Source organism: Lethenteron reissneri, chromosome 18 (assembly GCF_015708825.2).
Source record: "Lethenteron reissneri isolate LAM-NWPU_2019-01 chromosome 18, ASM1570882v1, whole genome shotgun sequence".
In the NCBI taxonomy this organism is placed as follows: Eukaryota; Metazoa; Chordata; class Hyperoartia; order Petromyzontiformes; family Petromyzontidae; genus Lethenteron; species Lethenteron reissneri.
Genome location: NC_083796.1, coordinates 11,027,262 through 11,053,603, shown reverse-complemented (window position 1 = coordinate 11,053,603; position 26,342 = coordinate 11,027,262). Strand labels below are relative to the sequence as shown.

Genomic DNA, 26,342 nt, shown 5'->3' with positions numbered 1-26,342 from the left:
GACCTGGCCACAAATGATAGCTCAACAAAGTGGCTTATCACGTGGAAATGTATAGCAGCTAAATAATCTAAAGGCATGTTTCTAAATGTGGAGGGAAAAACCAGAAGATCCGGAGAAAAGTCCACGTGACCATGCGGGGAGAGACAAACAAACTCCAAATATACACGAGTCAGGGTCGGGATCGAACCCACGATCTCCTGTATACCAGGCGAGGTAGTTAACATCTCACCACCATGGCGAGATGTTACCTGCCTAGCAAAGCTCGCGCACGCACGCGGGTGCGAGCGCGCTCGTTCGCCGCTCACTCGTGGCGCAGGGCGTGATGTTGCAGCGCTGCCACGTCGCGGGCTTGTGCTGCCACGCGCAGTGCGCGTCGGGGGCGACGCGCGCCGTGCGCACATGGGCACACTCCACGCGCCGCGCCTGGAAGCCGTGCGTGCCGCAGCTCGCCGTGCACACGGCCCAGGGGCCCGTCCGCCACTGCACGGCGCACGCCTCCACGCTGCAGTTCTGCACCGAGCCGGGCCTGCGTGCGGCAGAGATTGACGCGCACGTGCAGGTGAGGGTGCGGCCTGGCAGCGCATGGCTCACGTCCACTGCTGGCGGCAGGGCCCCCACTTGAAAGGGCCATAGAGAGCATCTCGAGAGAGTATTTGGGCTATTCTTCCATGCCGGTCAGCGCATCTTGTGGAGTACCCATACTTTTATTCTACCACCGGCAACCTGCAGATCGACTGTGGTTTGCCTATTTATGCTGCTGGTAGACAAAAGCAGGGAGATAAAAAAAACCCACTTGACCATTGATTTTACTGCCGTGCTGGGAACATCAAAAAGTTAAGAACACGTTAAAAAAATACGAGAAAATAGGGAAAACTTTAAGGCACATCATGGCCAACCTTTAGATTGAAAGTTACGATGGGAAACCTGTTGCGATATATGGAGCGCTTTTAAACTGGAGTCATAAGTCACGCTCCAAGGTTTACGAAGTCACGGAAAGCGATCTCACCTTGTCTTGCCGGCACAGTCGCTCTCAGGAGCAGCTGTGCCATTGTGCAGGAAGCAGAGGACTCTCCGATGCTGAGTTCCGATGCCAAGTCCAACGCACCGGCCTGTACACTGAATGCACAAAGAAAATAACATACCCCCCCCGTAAAGCCTTTAACAGACTGTTGGGACAGGTTGTGTTAGCGAGCACCTATTAAGGCCAACGCAGCACGCAAGGTGGTAGGTGGCCAGCACCATGCCCGGCCACCTTTGTCTCCCCACTGCTAATGTTTACACTCCACACCAGGTATTAATTTGAGGCTGAGTCGACCTAGGGGAGGCCCAGGACCGGTTCAAATAATCGTCACTGGTGTTGGCCATGAGTGGGAATCGAACCTGGGTCGCCAGGTTCGTAGTGCAGCGCGCTAACCACTACACTATCGCTTACTGCACACACACCCACATTGACCAGACAGACGTCAGCGAAAATCTCATGGATACAATTTTGTTGTGTTGTTACAGATGATAATATATATAGTAAAGAATCTTTACTAAAGATAATGATAAGTACGATTTCAGTGATCATGAAAACAACTACCATGATCCCAACAATAATATTAAACATCTAATGTAACGTACATTTTTACATTCTTTGTCAATCCACCACACGAGGAAGGTTTCGCCACCTCTGCCAGTCGTGGAGAATGTTTGTCCAGAGTTCACGACACTGCTGAATGCAGCTTGGTGAAGGGGGGCACGCGAGTGGTCCATCGACCACTCGCCATTCATGTTGGCCTCTGATGGGAATCTAACGCAGGTTTCCGAGCTCCGAGCGCAGTACGGTAAACCACTGTGCCAACACTCCCCCCTGCCTGGATGATCATTCTAATTCTAGATTTGAAGTTTTCGTGACTGCAAGTATCCATACGCTTGGGTTTTTTCGGTAAAGTCACGTAGGTATTTTTAAAAAAATAAATTAAAAATGAAAACAAATAAATTAAATCACGACGTTTCGGAAGCAACACAAGCAACCGTTATCAGGTGTTGACTGCTCCAGCAAAATTACGGAGGCGTGTGAAGAGAGTTATTAAGAGACAACGTGTTTATATCGGGTGTTAAGGGGGGGAGCAAGCAGTGTGGATGGTCGTGCACGGGCTTAGCATGAGTTAAGCTGATAGATAACCATCTGTATTCTTTTGTGATGTCGGGGGGGGGGGGGGGGGGGGGGGGGAGCTTGTGCACGTGTGCAGTGCCTGCCCGACGCGTGATGGTGGTGTATCAGGCTGCGAGTAAAAATAATGATTGTTATGATGAACATAAAGACAACACTGATGATGAAATGTATCATGACATTCATAATAACATCAGCATCATCATAAAGATGACGATGCAATTGAGCCATCGTAGTGATGAATGTTCCAATAAGAACAACAATAATTATGATGAATGACGATCACGACAATTACGATTACAAACAATGACGATGCCAATTCCTCGTGCACTGGAGCGGTGAGTGGACAGAGAGAGAGATGAGGGGGCAGTGCCGGATGATCCTCATAGCAAAAGTGGCTACACATGTAGCTACGGGCCCCGCACTTTCAAGGTCCCCGCGCTAAAATGCTTTCAAGCTATCAATTCCGGTTCAGTGATTATACACTTGCTCTATTACTATAGCACTATACCGCCTTCAACTATTATGAACGACTGGGTGTTTAAGATTAGCGATTTGTCACATTATTTGGCTGTGTAGCAAATGAAAAAATACAATTACTTTACTATAAAAAAATGTGTTTTAATATTTGTGTTTTTTATTACTTAAGGCCCCCTTCATAACATAATGCTACAGGTCCCGCACGAACTTCATCCGGCACTGGGGGGAGGTAGGTAGGAGAGGGGGGGGGCAGCAGCACCACGCCCGGTTGTTTCCCACCACCACCACCCCACCATCCCCACCTCTGCCCAGGCTCCGACGGCCCACTCGGGGCATCCGTGGCGCTTGCAGGGCTCGGCTCGTGCCGGGCGCTCCGCCCCTCTGCAGCTGGAGTCGGGCAGGGCGGTGGCTCCAGCCGGCGAGCGGCAGACGACGCTGCGCACCCGCACGCCTGCGCCACATGCCTCGGAGCAGGCAGACCAGGGCCCCGTCACCCACCTGCATGCGCAGGGACCGTGGCCGTGTTCAGGAGTTGTCTCTCTCTCGAGACAAAAGATGCTGGAGGGTGACACTGACGGCTGCTCTGTGCTTCCAGTGTTCAGAGGCCTGCTTAAGGCACGGCTCCGGCTGGAGCACGCATACCACACACATGTCGGTGATGTGCACGTCTTCTTAGAACGCTGGGGAGCCGGAAAGGCCCCTCTCTGTACCAGCGTGGACGGCACCCTCGTGTTCACCTTCTGAAGCGCTCGCTCGTCACCGTGGCGTGCGCGATGACACCACAACCACCACGTGACTTTTCTTTTGTATTGTGCGAGGTGCTTTCAGCGCCATAGCGCGTCGATTTGTAACGTTTGTTTTCTTTTGTTTGCTGTTGACTGTATTTCATATTGAAATCGCCTCCAGTACTTTTGCTGCTGGCGGCAATAAAATTTGTTTAAAAGTCAAAGTCTCTCGAGACAGGACACGCCGGGGGAATGTCTGACCGTGGTTCTATTTAAACCGCTTCGATTTTCTTGTTGATTTACCCAGTAATCCTGAGTGATTCTGTAGCTGCGCTTTAAAAAAAAACCTACTATAATGTTCCCTTGTTTATCGCAAGACAATTGAATGTAACATATTTGAGGCGTTTTAGGCATTATCGTCATGTTAATTATTCTTAAGTGGAGTGCTTTTTAGTTCGTTTTTTTTGCGTTGTGGCCAAAACGTCGTGAGAATTATTTTATTATGTTTTATTTTTATTATTTTATTATTTCCATTCTACGTGACTTTACCGAAAGAACCAAGAAGATGAATCCCTGCAGTCACGAAAGCTTTAAATCGAAAAATGATAACTATCGTCACGGTGAACATAAAGACAACGATGTAGATGGTATTGATATTACTAATCTGGCTAAAGAGGCATCAAATAAGTTTGGTTTTGTTGACCACGTCAAAGCCTTCCGACTATGAGCGATTGTTTTTACGATACAAAGCACACACTGAGCTGAGGTTGTTTTTCTCAGGGGCCCCACAGTGGAGAGTGGGATCTTTAGCTGTAAGTTAATCTCTACGAACTCTCTCTTTCTCCTCCAAAGAAGGGCCGTTACCCAACGCATACGATTCTTAGATATTTTTATTGCCATAATGCAGTATTAATGGAAAAATATGGTAATTTTGTTGTTGTTCCTGGACACTTTAACAAGGCAGAGGTTACGATGCTGGAAATTTGCCTACGGCGTATCGTCGACTTGCCCATAAAGGAAAATCACATTTCATTTCACGGTGAATCTCGCGAATAGGACATTACGGATAAAAGTGATGAGAAACTAAGATTGTGCCCGCACCTGACTGCTACACAACATAAAACATATATCAATTTAGCCATTAAAACATGCTTGAATTGAAAATGCTATTGCGCAAACGTTGGCCTGTTACATTTGATTGTGATTTTTATTGTTTGGCACGTTTTATACTCGCGCTTTTTCAACGTGTGGCCTTTACACCACGTTGAATTTACTGCACCCGCGTGAGCGATTAATCAACCTTTGAAGCAAATGTTTTTCGGTTTCTGCACTCAAACATTTGTTGTGAAATTTGCCTCTTATTATTTCACAGCCCCCCCCCCCCCCCCCCCGCAAGAACGATATATTCATCTTGAGCGCCACTCGGCCGGTTCTAAAGCAACACTCAATGGTTTAATCAAACCACTCTGGATGACTTTATGATGACACAGTATTGCACTGCTGGGAATTCATGGCGGGGCCAACGCTGTTGTGCGTTTGGTTTTGATTACGCAGCACTTGCAGCTGATCGTTCCGCGTTGACAGAAAAGGATCAGATCGTGCTTGTTAACGGCATTTTATGATCTCGAACGCACAGAAGAGGGTTCTATAACTTACACTTGTGTGATATAGTATGGCACCTCACTTCATATAGTAGGTTGCCAAACTATTTACTCTCAAAAGGGAAAACGTGATTATGTTTAAGCTTGCCTTCTGTTGGCATCCGTAATGAGAGAAGAGAAGTGGGTGGCTATGGGAATCTTAGTGAAGAGCCTACATCACCACAAAGGTGATGTAGCACTGCCTACCACATTGTAGCCCTGGAACTTGCATCATTGTCAAGTCACCGTTCTCAAGTGCTTGCCTCTGCTAGGGGCCCTGAATCAGCAGTGGGAATTCGACCGAGTTGACTTCTTACTCCAAACTTAACTTGTGACCTTCTGCATATAAATCAAACACTGCCACAATTCCACCTTGCCCAATTGCACTGGCATATATCCCACAACATCATCCATCCACAGATTATAAACACAACGTCAACACAAAATAAAAGCACCACAACGCATTTTGCCAGACGGCTACGACGGCTCGCTTGGACCCGGGCTGCGCATGTTTTTCTCCCTTTTTTTTCCTTCCTTCCCGTGGGCGGCCAAGAAGGAGCTCACCATGGCTGACAGCCGACGGCTGGGCACGGGGAGTTGGTCGGCGGCTGCGGCCTGGGCAGGAGGCTGCAGAAGGTGTCGCTCACGACCGTGACGTTGTCGCGCACGCACCGCGGCGCGGGTGCGACGCGCGCGCTCGCGTTCCCACAGCTCGTGGGGCAGCTGCCCGTGTCGTTCACGAACCACCGGTGCTCTGCGTAACAAAAAAACGTTTGCAGGTCGGTGACGGCGGCGACGACGTCAGCGGCCAACGCACCTCGCCGTTGCGTCGTGTGTCGCGCCGTTTGCGTCGTGTCGCATTCGGCGAAGGCGAGGTCAAGGGGGTGCTCTCTTGTGAAAACGAGCAACGTCGCAGTTGGCGGCCCTCAGGCGAGCGGTCAAAATGCCACACTCCTATGGAAAGGGACCGTTGTGCCAAAGGAAAACCACTCTTTTGTTTTCTCCCAAAATATTATGCGTTTTATTGATTTCAGAGGGATGTTGGTCTGGGTCAAGCCTTGGCAGAGACTTAAACTCATCACCTTCCTCTAACACACTGCCACAAAGACACCCAGATGGATATAATGATAACACCATGTCGATGAATATAATATTCACTTTTGAATTGTTGTTTGTTTCAATGTGATTCGGCGCACCAACATCAAAGTGTCCCATTGCAAAAACGAGCTCTGAGCCTGTGAACGATTTCCAGTTTTGTCTCTGACAGGAGCAAGTCTCTCCATCCGACAAACGCTCCTGACCTCCCACCAAACACGCCGCCTCATTCTCCTCATTTTTACGACGATGCCTGTTTGCCCAGGAGACCCTCACTGCGTCTCAAGACTCCTTTTGAGGAGGCTTCCGAGTGTTTATTTACGCAGTAGGGGGGCGATGCTGTTGCTATATGTGATTTCTATTGAATCATTATTATTTGCCGGCAAATTTTCAGCATTGGGGTGTTTTGGCCAATACGAGTTACATGATACGTTCACAAAAGGCACGAGTCGGGAATCATTACCACTGCACCACCCAACATCTTGATCATGATGATGTCATCATCATCACCATCCTGATGATGGTGGTGATGACATGATCAAGATGTTGATATCATCACCATCCTGATGATGGTGGTGATGACATCAACATCTTGGTCATGATGATGGTGGCTAGGATTTGAACGCAGAGCTTCTGAAATGACAGCCCTACTGTTTTACCAAATTAGTAATATTCTAACTTGTGCATAGACTGATTTATTTTAAATATTGTACCGTTTTTTTTCTCTTGTACAGGTCAGTCGGCCAAAACGTTAAATTGTGTGTTACCGCTCAGTGATGGTAACAAAAAGCATGTTTTTAATTCATGTGTTATTTATTTAACAATAGTTTTTTCTTCACATTGCACAGTTAAAAATCAATGTTGCTTTACAATTCCGAAAAACTGGCAAACGCATGTACATATATATTTTATTGGTATCATAGACTATTATTTCAGAAAACCACATGGGGCATTACAAAAAAAGAACAAAAGCTTTTCAAAGACCTCATGGACAGACAATTTCCAGTTTCCTGTGACTCAAACATTGGCTGGGAGAGGCTGGTCCTGTGTTCAATGAGGCATCACTTGACGGCACGTTGAGCATCTTCAGCTTAATTTGAACCGCCGTATTTATTCGATTTCACAGTGAGAGCGCCGATGTTGCACAACGGGCACTTTTATCCAACATGGCGACCACTCAGCTGCTTTCAATTTTGTGCGACGAAATCTGAATTGATTCACAACACCGTGTGCCGTAAAACACGGTTCTGTTAAGGTCTACAGATTTGGCAGACGTATTGAACTTGATAGTTAAATATAAAGCCAGCACTTGTACAGATTCACACCACTTTCTGTTGCCGAGTATTTTTTTTGGTTATTATTTATGGAATGCTTCTCGCGATTGTGTTGCCTAGACAATCAGTAATTACTAATACCTCCCGAGTATTAATCCTTACACTATCTGCTATGATTGATTATAATCAGGAGTGGAACAATTCATTGAGTCTTCTCTTAACGTTGATGACTCCAAAAGGTTACAATATACGCATGCATCACATAGCAGAGTGCACAGGAATCAACGCTTTCAGATTCGCATGTGCTGTAAGTAATAGGTTCGCATCACCCCCGCAGGTATTGGAGGTGAAGTACTACCTTTCCCTGTAATGTAAAAACAAAAAGTATCGATTCTTGGATCGCATTGTGCTCCTGAATCGTGAAAATTCTCCCAAACGGCGGAGCAGTTGAATCATTCAACCCCTAGTTACAAGACATGCTTTACATCTGTCTCAAAGCATAACGAAAATTAATACTGTACACTCCCTTTGCACATGTTAAAAACAGCACGTTGACTGAACCAGCGCCGCTGAGACCCCGTGTATCCACCCAAGTCGGGCCTGCTGCTGCTGTGTCTCGCTCTGAGTCACTTGTTAGGAACATGTGAAATATTGGTCGATGTGATGATGATGATGGTAGTGGAAAGTCTGAGCATACATGCAGCCTCAACATATTTAAATGGCAAAGCTTCACTGCATTCTCCAGAGTACATGGCACAAGAGCCTGGTGTTGATGTGTAAGTGAACACATATCAACACGCATATGCATCGTGAACGTATTCAATGCGGGAATTCTTAGAGAACGTCAACTTTTTAAAACTGCTTGCATGTGCTCTGTGCTGAAACAGCGTTACACAGGTCGCCTCAAATCGAGTCGATTGGCTTCACGGATAATTAAATCTTCACTTGTAAATTGTCATCGCAATCACGCGATGCCTAAATAGACATGGTGCGGTAATTATTGATTTTAATATTTTACACACATGCTCAGGAGATGATGATGAATTGGCTGCCTCTCGTTAATGTTCCTATGCAGTTTTATTTCTGATTATGCAAGCCACGGGGAAAAGGCAGGTTTGTCAACTGCAAGCCAACATCAATACCCATTCCCAGCCAAGTTAAACTCTTCTCTAATAATTGGATTTTCTGGGGTTTTAAAATAGCCAGTGGTACAATACCAAATCCACTTAAAAAATGTTGAGTTTTCTACATAGTCAATGGCCCACTTTTAGGCTACGATTATTGCTTTTAAATGTGTAAGAATAGAAAGGTATACGTCTAGAGTTCGCAAGTTTGATCTCTTGGCAAGGCAGTTGAAACAATGGGGCAATATTCTAAAATACTCCTCACCTCTGTCCACCCAGCAGCACAAGTGAGAGCACCACAGGTAGCCCATCGGTAGTTCATATGTGGTGGGTCGAAAGTGTGAATACTCCGATCTCATCCAAGTCAATCTGGTCATGTGTGGAAGAGTAGAGAGGTGATATACGTATCTATGTTGAACCTCTTTTGCACCATATGTAGTCAACCGTGCTAATCGGAGTTTCATAAAACGAGTGCCACTTTGCGGGCAAGCAAAACAGTGGGTGCCCTACTCAAAGTGAGGCCCCTAACCTTGCAACAGGGCCACCAATAATAGAGATGAGCACTCTCCAGTGTAGATGTTGTTGTTGTCATTTTAAGATCTCAAAGATCTTGATGAGAGGGGAAAGGATTGGGAGAGGGTGGTAATGCTTCGGGTCATCTTTAGCACCACCTGTCACGGTGAGGGCACAAGAGAGCCGATGTCCATTCAGGAGGAATGTGATGTGCTCCAGAATGGAAAGTCCAAACGCGTTGGGCTATCGTTTTTGTTCTTCCCAGCGTTGACTTTTTTATAACGGGTCGACGCTTCCGGGCGCGGCGTTCACAGACCTGCGGGCTGCACGGTGACGTTCGCGCTGAGGCGTCCGCCGGAGGTGAAGGAAGAGGTCGAGGAGGTCGAGGCGTTGCCGTGGGCGTGCGACGGCGAGCAGGAGTAGTGCCCCGGTGGGCCGGCGTTCGCGGGCGGCAGCACCAGCAGACGGCCGCCCCCCGCAAATTCGGGGCCGTCGGCGTCCCTCTCCGCCGCGACCGGCTGCCCGCCGAGCAGCCAAGTGACCGGGAGGAACGGGTGGCACACCACCGGGCAGCCTTTTGGTGGGCGGGGGGGTGGGAGAAGTGCGAGAGAGAAACGACGCTCATCGCATGCCGTTCCGCGGATGCTCCGGTCCGCGGTCTGCTCTCCACGGAATGGGATCGGTGCCGTGTTCATAATTCGGAGCCCCTCTTGAAAACAGGGCCTTGCCGCAATCACGTATCGCAGGCAGGCCTATCGCACACATTTCAAGTTAGCCAAAGTTCACCGAATAAAAGTAGCTCTACTTTAAAGCATGGCTGAGCAGAAACAACACCCATCATCCCATGTAGGTGCTCAGAGACCACCACCTTATTGCTGCCAAATGGCAAAAGTTTCTCGCGTGACCTGCTGCGGAATTTGCAAGGAGTGTATGTGTGTGTGTTGAGGCTTGCCCAGCCCTCCAGCCACGACTGCACGAGCCATCTGCGCTTGCAAAACATCGCCTTGTCATTCTCAATCAGCACTAGACCCTTTGGATTACCCCCTCGTAACGCTGCCACATCCCCTGGATTAGGCTGGCCGTGGTTTCTTCTGTTTGATTTCGCGTTCGCCTTGGAGAGATGCCACAGGCAGAGGAGGCCTGCAGAATGTGCCGTGCATATTTTCAGTCAGCCGTTCCATGGCTCTCGAAATGCAGAAACTCGTGCGCCTCCTCTCGTCTCGGCAGGCCCGGCGCGCGTCCGCGAACGATGACGCCCTCGAGCATGCGTGGCGCAGTCCTGAGCTGGCTCATTAGGAAACACCTCCGGCGTGAGCTCATTATTGCAGTTACAATCTCCATCGTCTTCTTCTAGTTCCCACGAGAAAAGGTAACAAAAAACAAGTAAACATGCAGCCCAAATAATTTCCCACTTATGTCTCTGGTGTCAGCAGAACCTCCACGAGAGAGAACTTCAGAGAGCCGCTCTACATGGTATCTTGGCCTACTCCTCTATGCTGGCCAGATGTCTTAGTCTCTGCTATATGTTTGACTTTTCCTTTTCCTCTATATAGGCAGCCTGTGTCTATATTCTTATATAATTTAATACATGCACACACATCTGGACAAGTGGCACTGTGTTCAGAGCAATTCGAATCACAATTTGCAAAACCTGATTGGGGGTTGACTTGGTTTATCGTCTCCCTGGGGTTGACAAAATGAGTGCCACTTGGAGAGAAGTCGACAGTGTCCCATCCTACGGAGAGGATGACCTCCACCGTTGAATTGCGGAGAAAGTCCATCACTAGACTCGGAGCTGTCAGTAGAGGAAATAATCATAATGATTTACATTTATTTGTACGGCGTCTTCCACTAATGTCTCAAGGCGCCTTGTAGGAATAAGGATAATGAAAGGCCAAGAGAGAAGGAGCGCTACATAGAATAAATTGACTTAAGATGTGTTTTAAAACGAGACTTAAAAGTAACCACATTAACGGATAAACGAATTTCCAACGGTCGGGAATTCGACAACCGCGGGCGCAGACACAGCAAGTGCTCGCTCACCACTTGAGTATGAAAACTATTTGACTTGAATGATTGTTAGAAGTAAAAATATGTTTTTTTAAAGTAGAACCGAATATTCAACTGCAATGACCACAAACCAGTGCTTAGTGTGGTCTCTGGGCTGATCGTTGTGCACCCAACAGCGAGTCTGGTTTGCGACATGGATTAAACATAATGTCGTCGTATTCTCAATCTCTCTCTCTTTTCTGTATGGCAATTGAAAAGCAACTGACTAAACGTGAGAACTGGATGTTGACTTTGGTCATTCATTTGACGCTTGACCAGGAGTTCCTCGATGCACAGCGTTCGTAAAGCCCGTGTGTAAGCGTGGGCAGCGGTCGGTTAAAGCAGTTTGAGAGATCTGATTTAAAGCGGTAACATAACATTCATCATTGACAGAGGGCCGACACTTAAAAGGCATGCTAAGTCTGAATAAAATGTGATTTTTTTTTAAGTAACGATACGGCAAATTTGATCCTTTATGTTCTTTATAACAAATGGCACACAGAGGGTTTCAAAGTCATTTATCCAGAAGTGCAGATGTTATTGAAGTATTTGCTGATCAGCAGAACCTTCTTTGTTGTTGAACACTGGAAATTTTCCAACTTGTAACTTCAACAAGTGAAATTGAAGGTACTCGAGGGTTCAAAATAATTAGATTGTATATTTTATCTGCATGTACCACTGCAGCAAGCCAAGCTGCGCTCGCAGATTCAACAAGCGATGCGCTCAGTTTAAGATCCTGCAGATGCGATCTTGAAGATGTGGTTATGCCAGAAGACAAATCATATAAATGCATTAATGTTGACTGCAAGTCCTAGAACATCAATGTAAAATTACGTTTTCTTTGTTTGTGGCTCGGTGAGAGCAAACTCAGATGCGGATATCTTTTACATATGTGAACGGAACGCTTTTGTGAATTTCAAAGTTAATATTTCTCCATGCCTAAATCAGTAATGGGTTGTGTTATGTAATGGTGTGGACCAATCAGGTTCAAAGACAATGCATATATTATAAGAGTATGTTTTTTGTTTGCATTCTGACCACAAGTATTGTGGTTAATGCAGACATGATTCCTTGTAAAAGGTTTCAGTTTGGCGTTTTAATATCTTAACACCTATTTTGTTGCCAGAAAAAAAGGGGAAAACCTATTCTCAATAACAGCGCAGCTATTATTAGTGAATAATAATTCCATATAGCAATGGCAGCACCAGTAGTTTCCCTTCTACAATCATAGTTGACTTCCCACTTTGTGGCAGTCATTTTATTGAACCGTCAATGATTGAATGAAGTCACACCTAACCCAGCTGAATTGAGTAATTTAATCGCGATACATTTCTAAACGTGGAGTTTTGGCTATGGCCCTGGCACACAATAGCCCAATTCCGTTAATAGCAACAGAGACTATGTAACATCTGCACTTCAGGATGTGGTCAGGTTGACTATTTTCTGACTGATTTTGACAACTGACTTACGAATGGTCCTGACCACCCCTCCAGTCTTTCCTTGCTTCACGATGATTTATTGTCTTGGGTCGTCGTGGAAATGGGGTTACGACTAAGCCTTGCCCTCCACTGGACTTGTATCATTGCACAAGCTGTTCCCTCTACTCACCACCCCCCCCCAGGTTGAAATGTGCCTGCATCAAAGCTAAAAGAGCATTTATGTCCGGTGCTACGTTTTCACTGTTGTATTGTAGCAGTGGAGTTTATTCCAGCAACGCACATCCTGTGAAGAATACGTTATTTGCCGACAGTGCATGAATCCTGGTGCATGCACTGATAAGCCTCTGTTATATATGTAAGTTATATTGCTGTTTTAAATACTAACACCGGGTTTCCCCAATCACTTTATTAATAAAATGAGTGATGTTCAATCACACACTAAATACAATAATTAATAATGCAAGTAGCAGCATTTTTATGAAAAACAATTCACAAGTGTTGGATTTCCCCCAGGATGCTACTTGTACATTCAATGAGCAGTGGCAGTTGAAGGGAATGACATTTGGGAAGCTGCAAATTACCCAATTTGTTAAAGTAGAAACAGGTCAATTTTGATCTTAAAACGCTTTATTTTAAAAATCCAAATTTGCAATGAAAACCCAAGTGTATGTGTGAGTATAGATTCTCATTGTGGCAGAAAATATTTTAATATTCATTATTTGTTTCAACTAATTATTTCGATGTCTACACAGGTGGCAAATTTGGATGCTTTTCACACGTGCACACTTTTTTGTGATTAGGTTAAGGGAAGAAAAAACAAATGGCTGCATTTATACCTTTGTAGTGACTGACTTGGAGACGTAACTTCTTGGAGGCAATTGTTTAATTAAACCGAGCACACTTTATACAATACACACCCTACACTGTTACACACCCTCTGTCTTACACGCAACTCTACACTGGTTGCTAGCCTACACACAACGCTAGCCGTCTGACACTGACGGCGCTGAACCGAGACAGCCAGCTACGTCTAGCAGCGCTATTATCAAGTGGAGACAGCAGCGACGATGGCGACGATCTTCAGCAGCAACAACAACGACAACAGGGATCCCACTCCAAACGACAGCCCCGAGGTCCCCTCCCCGGGCCCCTCTTTTACTGTCACCGTGGCCTGGCCACGCCCCACTTCTGGAACCTACTAGCGGCTCTCGACGTGTCCCTTCCGTAACCTTTCCCCGAGATCCCTCTCGGGTCTATCACGTGGCCTGCTGTCAGTCAGGGCTGCTACAAGCTGCAGATCCCCTTCCCTGCCAGCAGCCAGCGCTATGCTACGTAGTGGCCAATTTTATGTCACTACACCTTCACAAGAACACTCATCACGTTGACAAAGTGTTTTGTTAAATTCATGAAAGCCAATAGAACGAGGGCCAAAAGTTAGATACCTGAAAGAAGTTGCAGCAGCAGCAGCAGTGTAGCACGAACGTGCTCAACGCAAAGCTTGTTTACGATCAAGATCACAATGAAAGTGTCAGCCACGTTTGCTTCGCCCACGCAAGCCAATGTGCGTTGATGTCTTGCTGGCAAAAACTTAAAAGGGAAACCTAGATTATTACAGAAGAATAGCGGCAGCTTTTTTTCCATCAGAGTTACGTAAGTGCCTTATGGCCGCGATTCCAAAGCAATAAACATACGATTAGCGTGTGTCATGAGCACGGAGTGTTTACATTGCAATGTGTCATGTAATATGCCTGTTATAAAACAAAGGAACCGACAGATATATTTTATCAAGAACAATGATCACAACCTTATGATGGGTATTGTAAACGTTCTTAACGTATCCATGGAACCTGGTTGATTCTCAAGACTCTTTGAGGTCCTCTTTGGGAATTTAGCTAATTCATTACTGAGCATGTTTATATGTCGAGGCAAAACTGGATTATAGGCATACGAGGGGAAAACAAAGACAAAGATCCCCCTGTATAACCTTGACCGACTGTTGGGACAAGTGATGTTAGCGAGCACCTATGAAGGCCGGCACGGCACACGAGTTGGTGAGTAGCCAGCACCACGCCTGACCGCCTCTTTCACCCCAGTGGTGATGTTTACACACCACGCCAGGTACTCATTTGCGGCTGAATCGACCTTGGTTAGGTCCACAACCGGTTCAGATAGTTGTCACCAATGTTGGCCGTGAGCGGGAATCGAACTCCGATCACGTTAACCGCTGCACTACCACTCCCCACACAGATGATGGGAAACACACGTAGACCCAAACATCCGCAGAGAGCTTGAAAACCGACTTGCTGCGCTGCATGGTCACCTCATAGTACTGCAGGTGGGTGTCATAGGCACATAACGACCGCTGTCTGACCCATAAACCCCTTCTGCAGCGTGTAGGATTACTGTGTGCACCTCTGCTGTTCCAGGCTTTACATCAACAAAACATTTGTGGCAGCTGAATCTCTTTAAAATCAGTCACAAGCACCCCTCAAAGCAAAACATGAATAATCCATTGGCAACTGAAATATTGTAACACTATGGAATTTCCAAAGGCAGTTTTAGAATTTGCAGTTTAATCTTAAAACGGACAATTGAATCTGTTTATATCAATGACCTCTTGGAATTATGAAACTAAGGCCTGACAACTAAAACGAAATTTATCATGTGTTATTTTTTTCTCCCATTTTGTTAAATACATTTTTATGTAATAAAACAAAAATCATCACTTGGTAACGATTCAATTAAATCAGCACAATACAGTCAAATCAGCCTGTTTAAAAAAATGAAAATTTACCTGAAACTAGCCAAGGCAAGGGTCACTTAGCCCAATTTACATGTAGAGAGTAATTAATAGCTGACATATTCCTTTGTCATCGAAATCTTTGTTCATCTCCCCTTCCCGAACTCTTTCCTTACTCGTCAGCAAAATGACGTTATTCGTGCCTTTTTAATTGGCCTTGATAAATGCACTCACACTCACTCAGTGGTCTCAAAGGGAAGCTCTGCTTTTAAACAGGGATGTTTTGTATATAACCAGCGGGTTAATTTGGTCATTAATCCACATGTTGGCACACAGTGGAATAATCCACCAAAGACGGTTCCCGTATGATGTTAAACATCTGCGGCGCAGGCAGCACATTTGCTTTAACACTCGGCAAAGAATGACAACATTTTCACTGCTGGATCTGCCAAGCAGCACGGGGGAACAGGATTGAGTTTCCTTTTGCTGAAACTTGGACTGGGAGGCACTTTCCTTTGGAGGTACCCTGCTGCCCCGGTACTTCATGAATGCCTTGCGTTATAAGTGGCTCAGTTCGGATAAAATCTCACAGTTGGTTGCCCACTTGCAGGCGGCAAAGACCACAACCACAAATGTGCAATCTGTGAACTCGGGGTTTGTAAGAACTCGCCAGACATTGAAACAAGCGGTTAGTGCGCTGCTCTACGATACTCGGCGACATGAGTTCGACTTCCGCTCATGGCCAACACCAGTGACGATTATCTGAATTATCTGAACCGGTCCTGTACCTCCCCTAGGTCGACTCAGCCTCAAATGAGTACCTGGTGCGTTGTGTAAAAAACATTGGCACTGGGGAGACGAATGCGGCCGGGCGTGGTGCTGGCCACCCACCCCCTCGTGTGCCGTGCCGGGCTTCATAGGTGCTCACTAAACAGCACTTGCCCCAACAGTTTGATAAAGTAAATACGGGGGCGGATCTTTGTCTTTGTATACGGCGAGCACAATTCCACGACCTCTTGAAGTAAACAAAAAAGAAAAGGCGCTGAATATTTTTTTCCCACCACGAGCAAGGATAAATTTTGATATTTTCATATTTATAAGCACATTTGAAATATATTTGATCCTCACATAGTCTGCTCATGCTGCCAGAGAACGTTAACGGAAACGCTTCTTTATTTGAAGTAACGTGGCCCTCGATTGAAGCCTTAGTAGACTAACAATGGATTGCTCAGAACACCGACAAAGTTGGGGGAAAATAACGTGAAAATGTTTCATTAAGAGAGAATCTTGATTTCATTTCAAGGGATACAAATGTATTCTGCATAGCATTAATAGCGCAAGACGTCACCGATGTACACATGGATTGCGTTATCAGAGCTCTATGTGATATTTGAATGCTATTGAATGTTCATAATCCATTTCACATTGTAGCCATCACCACCTGAAATTATGAAAGGGTTTACTCACGCTGCATTCATTTGCACGACATAGACGGCTGGATTTGGTTTGTTTTTGCGGGAACATGAACCCATGCAAAACGTAAACCTTATTGGTCAGGTCATTAATCCAATGTCGGTTGTGACTCAATCACGTTTCGTGGTGTGTTTGCTAAATACGCATCGACTCTCTTCGTCCGTTATTGCGAGACCGTGTGACTACATTGTGCAGAAAAAAAAAGAATGTGACTGTTATTGAATATATTTTCATCATTTTTTCTTTAGTAAAAAAAAACAAATCTTCAATCGTATATTTTGTTTTATTAATGTGCATTTGCATTAACTTACGTGTCGGGCATTCGGTCATGAATTAATTATATGCTTGTATTGCTACCAAACACAGCATTGTTTACACAGTTCAACTAATCTTGAAAGTAGTTGATGTTCAAGCTCTGTCCGTCTGCCTGTTTGTAATGGGGGTCCCACGATAGTTCTTGTTATGATGATCCAGTATAAATACTTTAAAATATATACGTATATAAATTGGTATTGCTTTTATGGGCTTACTCTATAGAAAACTGGCCAAAATTATAAATACGTTTGCTCAAATCTTGGCGACAAAATTCAGCGATAAGAGTATTCGCCTTGCTTGCTTCGGTGGTAACAAACAAAATGTGTGGCATCAACAGATGATGTCACACATTATGCGCTGTTGTAACATCATTATTCCTAATTAGATACTTCCGAGGACAAACACGTGTTAGATAGATTTACAAAAGCCATGCATATGCACGATATTTGTTCTTTGTTTAAACATGCACTGACCTGTGTTATTTCCAAACGATTAAGGACATTTCATACACAGTGATCTTTGATTTGATTTATTTTAATTGATATTACTGGCAAGACCTCTATTTACGAATAAAATTCGGCACTGCGACAAAACGTATTAATTATTTTGTGCTCTGGTGAGCATAGGGTAGAGCTCGCTCCCTCTTGACAACCTTGAGCCAGCAGTGAATATTCCACATTCCGATGACAGAGGTGAGCTAAATCCAGAGGACAACCACCACTGACTTTCAGATTGTAAATGTTGTGGCTTGGCTCTCCAACACACCGGTGTGCTGTACTAGTGACGAATTGGCATGTTCTGTTTACGTGACAACCCTTACTAGTTGGCTGTGTCGGGTGGTGGCGGGTTTAACGACACATTTATATATTTACGCGATCTAACCCCCCAAAAAAACCTCTATTATGGATGATATTGGTCGCGAAAGCCTCCTACGTGATACATTTTCAAACATCACCATATAAACAAACACGTGCTTATTTGTGGCAATGCTCTTAATGAGATTGATCACTCAGAATCAATGCTGCAAAAGTAAGTGTTAAAGTTCACTTTCTTATCAAAGGCCTGAAAGGCAAAGTGCAATTCCATGGCTAATCATGTGGAGGGATGGCAGACAGATGCAGAAGGCTATTGACTGTGTTCAGTCAGAATATTGAACATGTATTTGTTGCAGCAATGTAACTCGTATGTAAGTAGAATGTCTACAAACGTGTCCTTTCTTAAAGAGCCATATATTAATCTTTGCCATGTTAAATCTGTTGCTAGAAAACAAGCAGTAAAGAAAGTTATTGAGGCCAGCCATTCCCCTTTGGGTCTGTTCCTACTTGAGTGAGATTAATAGCGGAACAAATACAGTGTGCAAATAGCATTTACGTCTCCGCCTAAATCGCAATTTCATTATAAAGTTCTCTCCGCAATGCAACTGTGTTCAAACACATCTGGAAGTAAGCACTATCGTAACGTGGAGGTTTCAAGAATAGTGTGCCCCAATGTAACACAAGCACAGAGTTACAGCAATCGGGACACGTGCACGTATTTCTATTTCCATACTTGAACGAGCCATATTGTTTCACAGCGGTGTCAAGGGACACATTATGAACTAAACAATTGCGGCAAAAACGTTTGACTTTGGAAGCGGCAGGATTCAGCTGCTCTGCCATTGAGGGTTTGATTCTTTCCGCTGGTGGCAGTGCACAGCTTTGAAAGGGGTTCAAAGGTAATTTGTCCAATTTCGATTTAAAGCTTTCGTGACTGCATGGATTCATATTCTTGGTTCTTTCGGTAAAGTCACGTAGAAGGGAAATAATAAAATCTGCCACGACGCAAGCAGCCGTTCTCAGGTGAAGAACAGGGCTGTCGGGAAGACAGCGTCCTAATGAACACTGCTAGAAAGAACCAAGAATATGAATCCATGCAGTCACGAAAGCTTTATATGCTAAGCAGTGTTCATTAGGACGCTGTCTTCCCGACAGCCCTGTTCTTCACCCGAGGACGGCTGCTTGCGTCGTGGCCGAAACGTCGTGAGAATTGTATCTTATCATGTTTTTTTTTTCTTATTTTATTATTTCCCTTCTACGTGACTTTACCGAAAGAATCATGTAATTTGTCCACTTCAGAAACACACGATTGCCACTGTGCTATGCAGTGCCATGCAATTCCACTGTCAGACGTGTCACTCACACTTGCAAATGAGACCACATCACTCTAATCTTCACATCCCTTCCTTATCTGCCTTCCAATCTGATTTCACAACATGACTTCCACCATTTTAACATCCTTCACACACGTGCACTCCGGTCTTATGTCACTCTATCAACCTCCCCATATCCCTGGTTTTGATCTTCCGCGAAGCTCATGATCCACGCTAAACCGCATCCACACAAGCCATGGCAGATGCTGCTGACTGATGCACAAATGGAAAATGTAAAACTCTCCGGTCCGCCGACTGTGCCCATCCAGAACAGACCATGCGAGGTATAACGACGACGCAACGCCCAGTCCACAAACATACGAAGGGGACATCAAAGCGATGCACATTCCACTGCTCCTGACGCGGTTGTCTGGCTTGACCACGTGCACGTGCAATTGTAGTCGTTGCTCTGCATCTACATCAGCAGCCGCGCGAAATAAGAAGAAAAGGAACCCTCCCATGCATGCCAAGCCAGCAGCCAAAGGCTCCTGTTGGATCCCCTAGTTTACAAGCTCAATGGGAGGTTGAACCTTCTTCTCAGCTGATGCTCCTGCCTAGAACTCTGTTGTGCGCCTGGTCAAGCTGTGGAATTTCTACCAAAGCCAGGATTTTCTCCACTGCCTCTCTCCCCCCATCAGTATGAATGGGTACACCACAGTTAGTTGATCTGCAGGGCGTAGGTGGTGCGTTAGAGTGTGGGTCTTACCACCTCTATCAAGCCATCATTTAAAAAATAGCCTCGACAGGGGCCCGCGAGAGCACCCTCGAGCGGAGGCCATTCCGCCAACGGAGGCATGAGCAAGCAATTGCAGGGCTGCACCTTTAACCATTTAACTTTTTCTTCTTGGTTCTTTCGGTAAAGTCACGTAGAAGGGAAGTAATAAAATAATAAAAATAAACATAATAAAATAATTCTCACGACATTTCGGCCACAACGCAAGCAGCCGTCCTCAGGGTGAAGACCAGGTCTGTCGGGGAGACAGCGTCTGAATGAGTCTGGTCTCCACCTGAGGACGGCTGCTTGCGTTATGGTCGAAACGTCGTGATAATTATTTTATTATGTTTTATTTTTATTATTTTATTACTTCCCTTCTCCGTGACTTTACTGAAAGAACCAAAAAGATGAATCCCTGCAGTCACGAAAGCTTTAAATCGAAACCATTTAACTTTTATACGACACATAGAGAGGTTTCTCATAACATACACACTATACACAAAAATGCGCATTTTACCGGAAACCTTCACACCCATCAATGCGGACCACGTGTGCGTGTGTGTGCGGTTATCCGAGAGTGCACGGTGTTCATTTACCGACGACGAGGAATTCTCCAGGGGCGGTGCGAACGTTCGCTCCCCGCCTCGATGCCATCGCTAGCCGCTTCCCAGAATTCCATTCTCTTGGCAGCAGGCTTGGCAGCTCTGTGAAAAGATCGTGACTCGACGATTGGCAACGCTCGTAGGTGGTCCCTTATAATAATAATGTACTGGAAGATGTAGTTCATATTAAATATATTACTGTAATAATCCAAATATTATTAATAGCCAAAATAACAATATGAAAACAATACGAATGGTTTCGGCAATTTCCCGTCTTCTGATTGTGAAGAATTAACTAACACCCTAATTTCGATTTAAAGCTTTCGTGACTGCAGGGATTAATCTTTTTGGTTCTTTCAGTAAAGTCACGTAGAAGGGAAGTAATACAATAATAAAATATTTTGTTATGTTTTATTTTTATTGTTATAAAATATTTTATTATGTTTTATTTTTATTATTTTATTACTTCCCTTCTACGTGACTTTACCGAAAGAACCGAGAAGATAACACCCTAATCATTACAAGTTTGTAATTAATGTCTGCCACAGCCCATGCATATACAGTGTATTTTGGTACAAACACAAATAGGTGGGGTTAACGAATAAAGAAACAAACACACCCAATCGTACAATTTCCCAGCTGAAACGGAATTTTAACAGAAAGGCCATACATTCAGGAATAATTAAATCAGACAAAGAGCTGGAACATTTACATCACAGCTTCTTAGATCAACATGGAGGCATCAGCATGGATAATCATTTAAGCAGCAATGGAAGGAGAGAGGCTGATGCTGATTGTGCATTTATTATAGGAGATGTCTTTAAAAAGAAAGCACTGCTACATCATATTTTGAAATTAATTACTTCACCACAATTTACCAAAAAAGAACAAAGTTCATCTCTTCTAGCATGCGCTGTTTCCGCTTCCAGAAGGCACACCTTTCAAAGTCTATTCATTACCTTCAATGTGACATCTCGCCCGGCTGTTCACAGCTTTGTTCGCTTTAATAGCTTTCTCCAGGTCTCCCATCGCTGTTGGGTCCCATCAGCAGCAACGGTCAGTAAACAAAAAAAACGACAAAAGTTAAGTCAGTCACGTGTTCGCGTCGGTTGATTGTCTCGGGATTAATTGCTGTTCTGTGGACGGAATACGCAACGTGCAATGGAGGACTGCGAGTTTGACAATCGGGGTGATCGAGGTGGCAGGGTGGTTGAGGTCCGATAGCTGAGCCAGCAATGCTGAGTGTGAATTCCTGGGCGGTGTCCGGGTTTCAGTCACCTGGCATTAAACAGCGTCCTAAAGAATATTGAGTTGATGGTCTCATTCGAAAATGCAAGAAAATATTTGTTCACAATCACATTTTGATTTGTGTTTTTTTCAATAGGCGGGGAGCGGTAGTGTAGCGGTTAATGCGCTGCGTTACAAACCCGGCGACCTGGGTTAGATTCCCGCTCATGGCCAACATCAGTGACGATTATCTGAATCGGTCATGGGCCTCCCCTAGGTCGACTCAGCCTCAAATAAGTACTTGGTGGGGTTTGTAAACATCACCAATGGGGAGACAAAGGCGGCCGGGCGTGGTGTTGGCCACCCACCCCCTCGTGTGCCATGCCGGTCTTCAAAGGAGCTCGCTAACAGCACTTGTCCCAACAGTTTGTTCAGGCTATATGGGGGATCTTTGTTTTTTTAATACTCTGTGCCAACTACATTGCCAGTAACTGTACACTTATTCATTGGTAATACCTCCATTAAACTGCATAATTTTACATCGGAGTGTCCAAATGCACCATTTAAACACAGAGCTCTCACATGACAAACTTATATATATGTATGCTTCTCGCCATGGGCTCCCGTTTGGTTTTATACAAATAAAAAAACCTTTGACTGATTTCACTCCAGGGTGCACATTAATTTATGCGTTCTCAATCTGGTCCAACACAGGCTGAATTCTCATTACAGCTCAGACGCATGTAAAGTTTCACAGCTCGTCGATGGGGTGAACATACACACACACAAACACACGCACGCGGGCGATCATACATTCAATAACACGAGGGGCTCTCCGGTTGCCGTATGAACACAGAGCAATGAACGGCAGATTATTCACGAATCTCCTCCACCGCTGTTCAGCGTATTTCCCCCAGTACAATTTGTAATATTCACAACGGTAACCATTATTTTGCTCGCTCTCGAAGACTGCGAATTACTCGGAAGCGCCAGGAACCACAAACAAGTGGAAGGGCAGTCAGGCAGTGAGCCGGCACCAAGAGTCTCCCATAAGCTGTGGTCCTAAATCTCCATATATATAAAAGGGAAAGTTGTGAATATGTGTGTCTGTTCAAAATGTTAAGCGTACTTCCCGACAAATTTGAAATTTGCCATGTGGGTACATTCTAGACTGTACACCATGCAAAAATTATAAAAATACACTTTTTCGGGTGGGGGGGGGGGGGAGCTCAATAATATATGTTTTTGCACAGCAAGTGAGCTGTGACGTCAAATCTGTCACGTGACCCGCGCACGTGGAAGCGTAACGCATTGTAGTGTAGTGGGTAGCGCTACAAACCCGGTGACACGAGTTTGATTCCTGCTCGCGGCCACCACCGGTGACGATTATTTTAACCGGTCCTGGGCCTCCCCTAGGTCGACTCAGCCTCAAACGAGTAACTCGTGTGGTGTGTGAACATCGCCACTTGGGAGACAAAGGCGGCCGGGCGTGGTGAATCCAAGTCCCGGGTGAAGCCGGGTAGTCAAGCTAGTATAACATATATATAAACTATAACGCCTCTTAACAGTTGTAATTGGTTCCATGATGTGGTCATTAAGCGAGTATGGGAAAGACACGTTAAAGGCTTTCCTATAGCATCTAAAGTTACCCCTTTTTCACCCAAAAAGTACTTTATAATATTTAAACAATTGATATGAATACATAAAGATCATAAAATTATTATAAACACATAATATTAAAATAAACATGGTTAATCAATGCATTAAGTAATATTTACTGTACCTACAACAGCCGGTCGTGAACAGGGGAATGGTCGGTAATCGAAAATATTGATCAATATGGAGGCACTATACACTACACTACTATACACTACACTATAAACTATTATACACTACACTACTATACACTACACTATACACTACACTATTAAACACTACACTACTATACACACTATACACTACACAACTATACACTACACTATACACTACACTACCATACACTACACTACTAAACACTACACTACTATACACGACACTATACGCTACACAATGAGCTCTATGGAGGCCCGTCGTTAAGCGATTAGTCGTTAAACAGAGGTGGTCGTGAACAGGGGTTCTACTGTGTATACATGAGGATGTTTTCAGTCACTTAATGAGTGTGTACACATTGCGGGAGGAAAACGGAGCACCTGGAGTAAGCTCATGCGTGCGAGGGGAGCAATGCTATCCCATACAAGGGAACAGATGGAAAACCAGTCCACGCTTGCTCTACCACCTGCTCCTGAAAAGCCATGGCATGAGCCCTTCGACGCCCACGGCAAGAGCGTCAGTGCATGTCTGCAAGTTTGACTCTTGGAAGCCGTGCGTCACTACGGGAAACACTCGCCTGCAGGAGCATCCACGTACGAGGTGGACCGGTGGCGCAGTGGTTAGTACACTGCACTATGAACCTGGGAAGCTGAGTTGGATTCCCAGCAATGGCCTATATCAGTGGTGAGTGTTATCTGAACTGGTCCAGGGCAACCCTTCGCGAGCCTGCACTCACTGAGCTATGCAGCTCTTTTTCAGACGCAACCTAGCCACAAATGATAGCTCAACGAAGTAGGTTACCATGTGGATTGTTTTTGACAGCAGCCAAATACTCGAAACGCACGTTGATTCCAAATGTGGAGGGAAAAACCGGAGGACCCAGAGAAAAATCCACGTGACCACCGGGAGAACGTGCAAACTCCAAATTTCCAGGCGTCACCGTAAGTGAGCTTAAATCTAGCTCTGTGACATCTGCTTCCCTCGGTCGATGTTGCGAGAGACCACGATGGATACTTGGCATCGTGGCATGATGCCGTCACCACGATCGGTTGCAAAATTGGTAAAAACAAGCAACCGAAAAAAAAATGAACGACCGCGTCAAAAAAAAATGCCGCTATATGCGAGCCAGCAAACCCCCCACCTGCAAATGTGATGAGCGTGGACTCGTGGTCTGTGCCAGCCTCGCCAGTCGCGCTGCAGGTGTAGAGCCCGGCGTCGTTCACGCCCGGGTTCAGGATCTTCAGAGACTTGTCTGGCAGCAGGAGCACTCTACGAGATGGAGGGCGCACGTCACGAGAGATATGCATCGGCGCCGCTCGCCAGGACCGAAAGCCTCGGGAGAACAAAAATTTGCTCTCAAAGAACGACACAGGAGTGAGAGGTGGCGGCGGTGCCGGCCAATCTGCTGTCAAAGGAGAGAAATAAAAAATCAAACGTTTTATGCAACGCGTAAGAATTGCACACCAATTAGACGCGGGTTTATTGAATGCACATGAGTGTTGGGGCACATTTAATAGTACACCATATGCGCAGTGTCTAATACGGGAAGTATATTTAATGTCAACCCAACTGCCGGATGAGGGCCTCCCCGTGCTGCACAGGCCGTGGTGGTTATTTGGCCAAACTTCACCACGCGGGTCAGTGTGGGTTGGTGAAGGCAAGGAGGCATAGACACGGGAGCATATAAGTACGGTACAACAATACATTTCACTGAATATCTGCTATGTTCATGCAGTATACCGGACGCGGACAAGGTGTGCGTCCAGCCAGCTGATGCTACAGCGGAGTGCTCGCCTTATTTTTGAAATTCGGACGTTGACTCATCACTGATCATCCGTCCAGGACTGATAAGATGGGTAACAATTTCGGAGAAGTCAACAGTGGAAATCCAATGGACATTCTCCACTCGTCCTAACCATAGGAATGTGACGTTTACAGAATTCCTGCACTGGCTCAGGGCTGCCAACCGAAACGATTTACTGGCTCAATGTGAGCTTCAGCATGCAGCCACCTTGGATTATTGTTGAATAATCATAACACCATTGCGAATTCATATCACGTCCGAGTGCAACACACTTCCCAAGATGCTTTACACGACAAGCATACAAGCATAAACAAACAGCACGCTCAGACAAAGCAAGTAACAAAGAACTAAATAACAGAACGAAGTCAAAACAAACACATGGGCAGATTTGGCAACGGCGATGCCCACAATTTTGTGCCTGTCACCGTTACCCTCGTGCAGATGAGGGCGTCACGGCGGCGAGATGTTAATTACCTCGCCTGGTATACAGTAGGTTGTGGGCTCGATCCTGATCCTGACGCCCATATATTTGGAGTTTGCATATCAACGTGCGTTTAGAGTATTTGGCTGCTATAAATGATCACGTGATGAGCCACTTCGTTGAGCTATCAATTGTGACAGTCAGAGCTATATAGCCCAGTGGGCCTGACTTCATAAAATATAAATAGTTTAGTTTAGCGATGGCCTGTGCCATTGAGCGTAGCAAGTGAGGCAACGGCACGTCTAATTTGTCCAAAATGGGGCAAGAACGACTCGTAACACCTATCGGATATGGTCCTCATCAGCCACGATCTGTCTCTTTAACACGTAGGCTTTCGCGACCAATGTTATTCATAATCAACGTTTTTGGGTTGAGATCGCGTTATTTATAAATGTGTCGTAACCCTCCACCACCCGACACGGCCAATCAGTAAAAAAGTGTCACGTTGACAAAAGACAAATAGTTCACTGCTTTAGCCCACCGGTGTGTTGAAG

The 26,342-nt window shown here is 45.4% G+C and overlaps 1 protein-coding gene across 1 annotated transcript in view; it reads right to left on the bottom strand.

Annotated features, from left to right (window-relative positions):
• LOC133343857 (ADAMTS-like protein 1) overlaps positions 1 to 26,342 on the bottom strand; it is a 196,051-nt gene that overhangs the window by 5,733 nt on the left and 163,976 nt on the right. Inside the window, exons 22-29 of the mRNA XM_061553780.1 lie at positions 24,705 to 24,832; positions 21,487 to 21,558; positions 20,522 to 20,629; positions 9,323 to 9,580; positions 5,565 to 5,754; positions 2,938 to 3,133; positions 1,007 to 1,116; positions 306 to 526 (exon numbers count right to left, since the gene is read on the bottom strand). Coding sequence (XP_061409764.1) covers positions 306 to 526; positions 1,007 to 1,116; positions 2,938 to 3,133; positions 5,565 to 5,754; positions 9,323 to 9,580; positions 20,522 to 20,629; positions 21,487 to 21,558; positions 24,705 to 24,832 — 1,283 coding nt within the window. The remainder of the gene's footprint in view (positions 1 to 305; positions 527 to 1,006; positions 1,117 to 2,937; positions 3,134 to 5,564; positions 5,755 to 9,322; positions 9,581 to 20,521; positions 20,630 to 21,486; positions 21,559 to 24,704; positions 24,833 to 26,342) is intronic.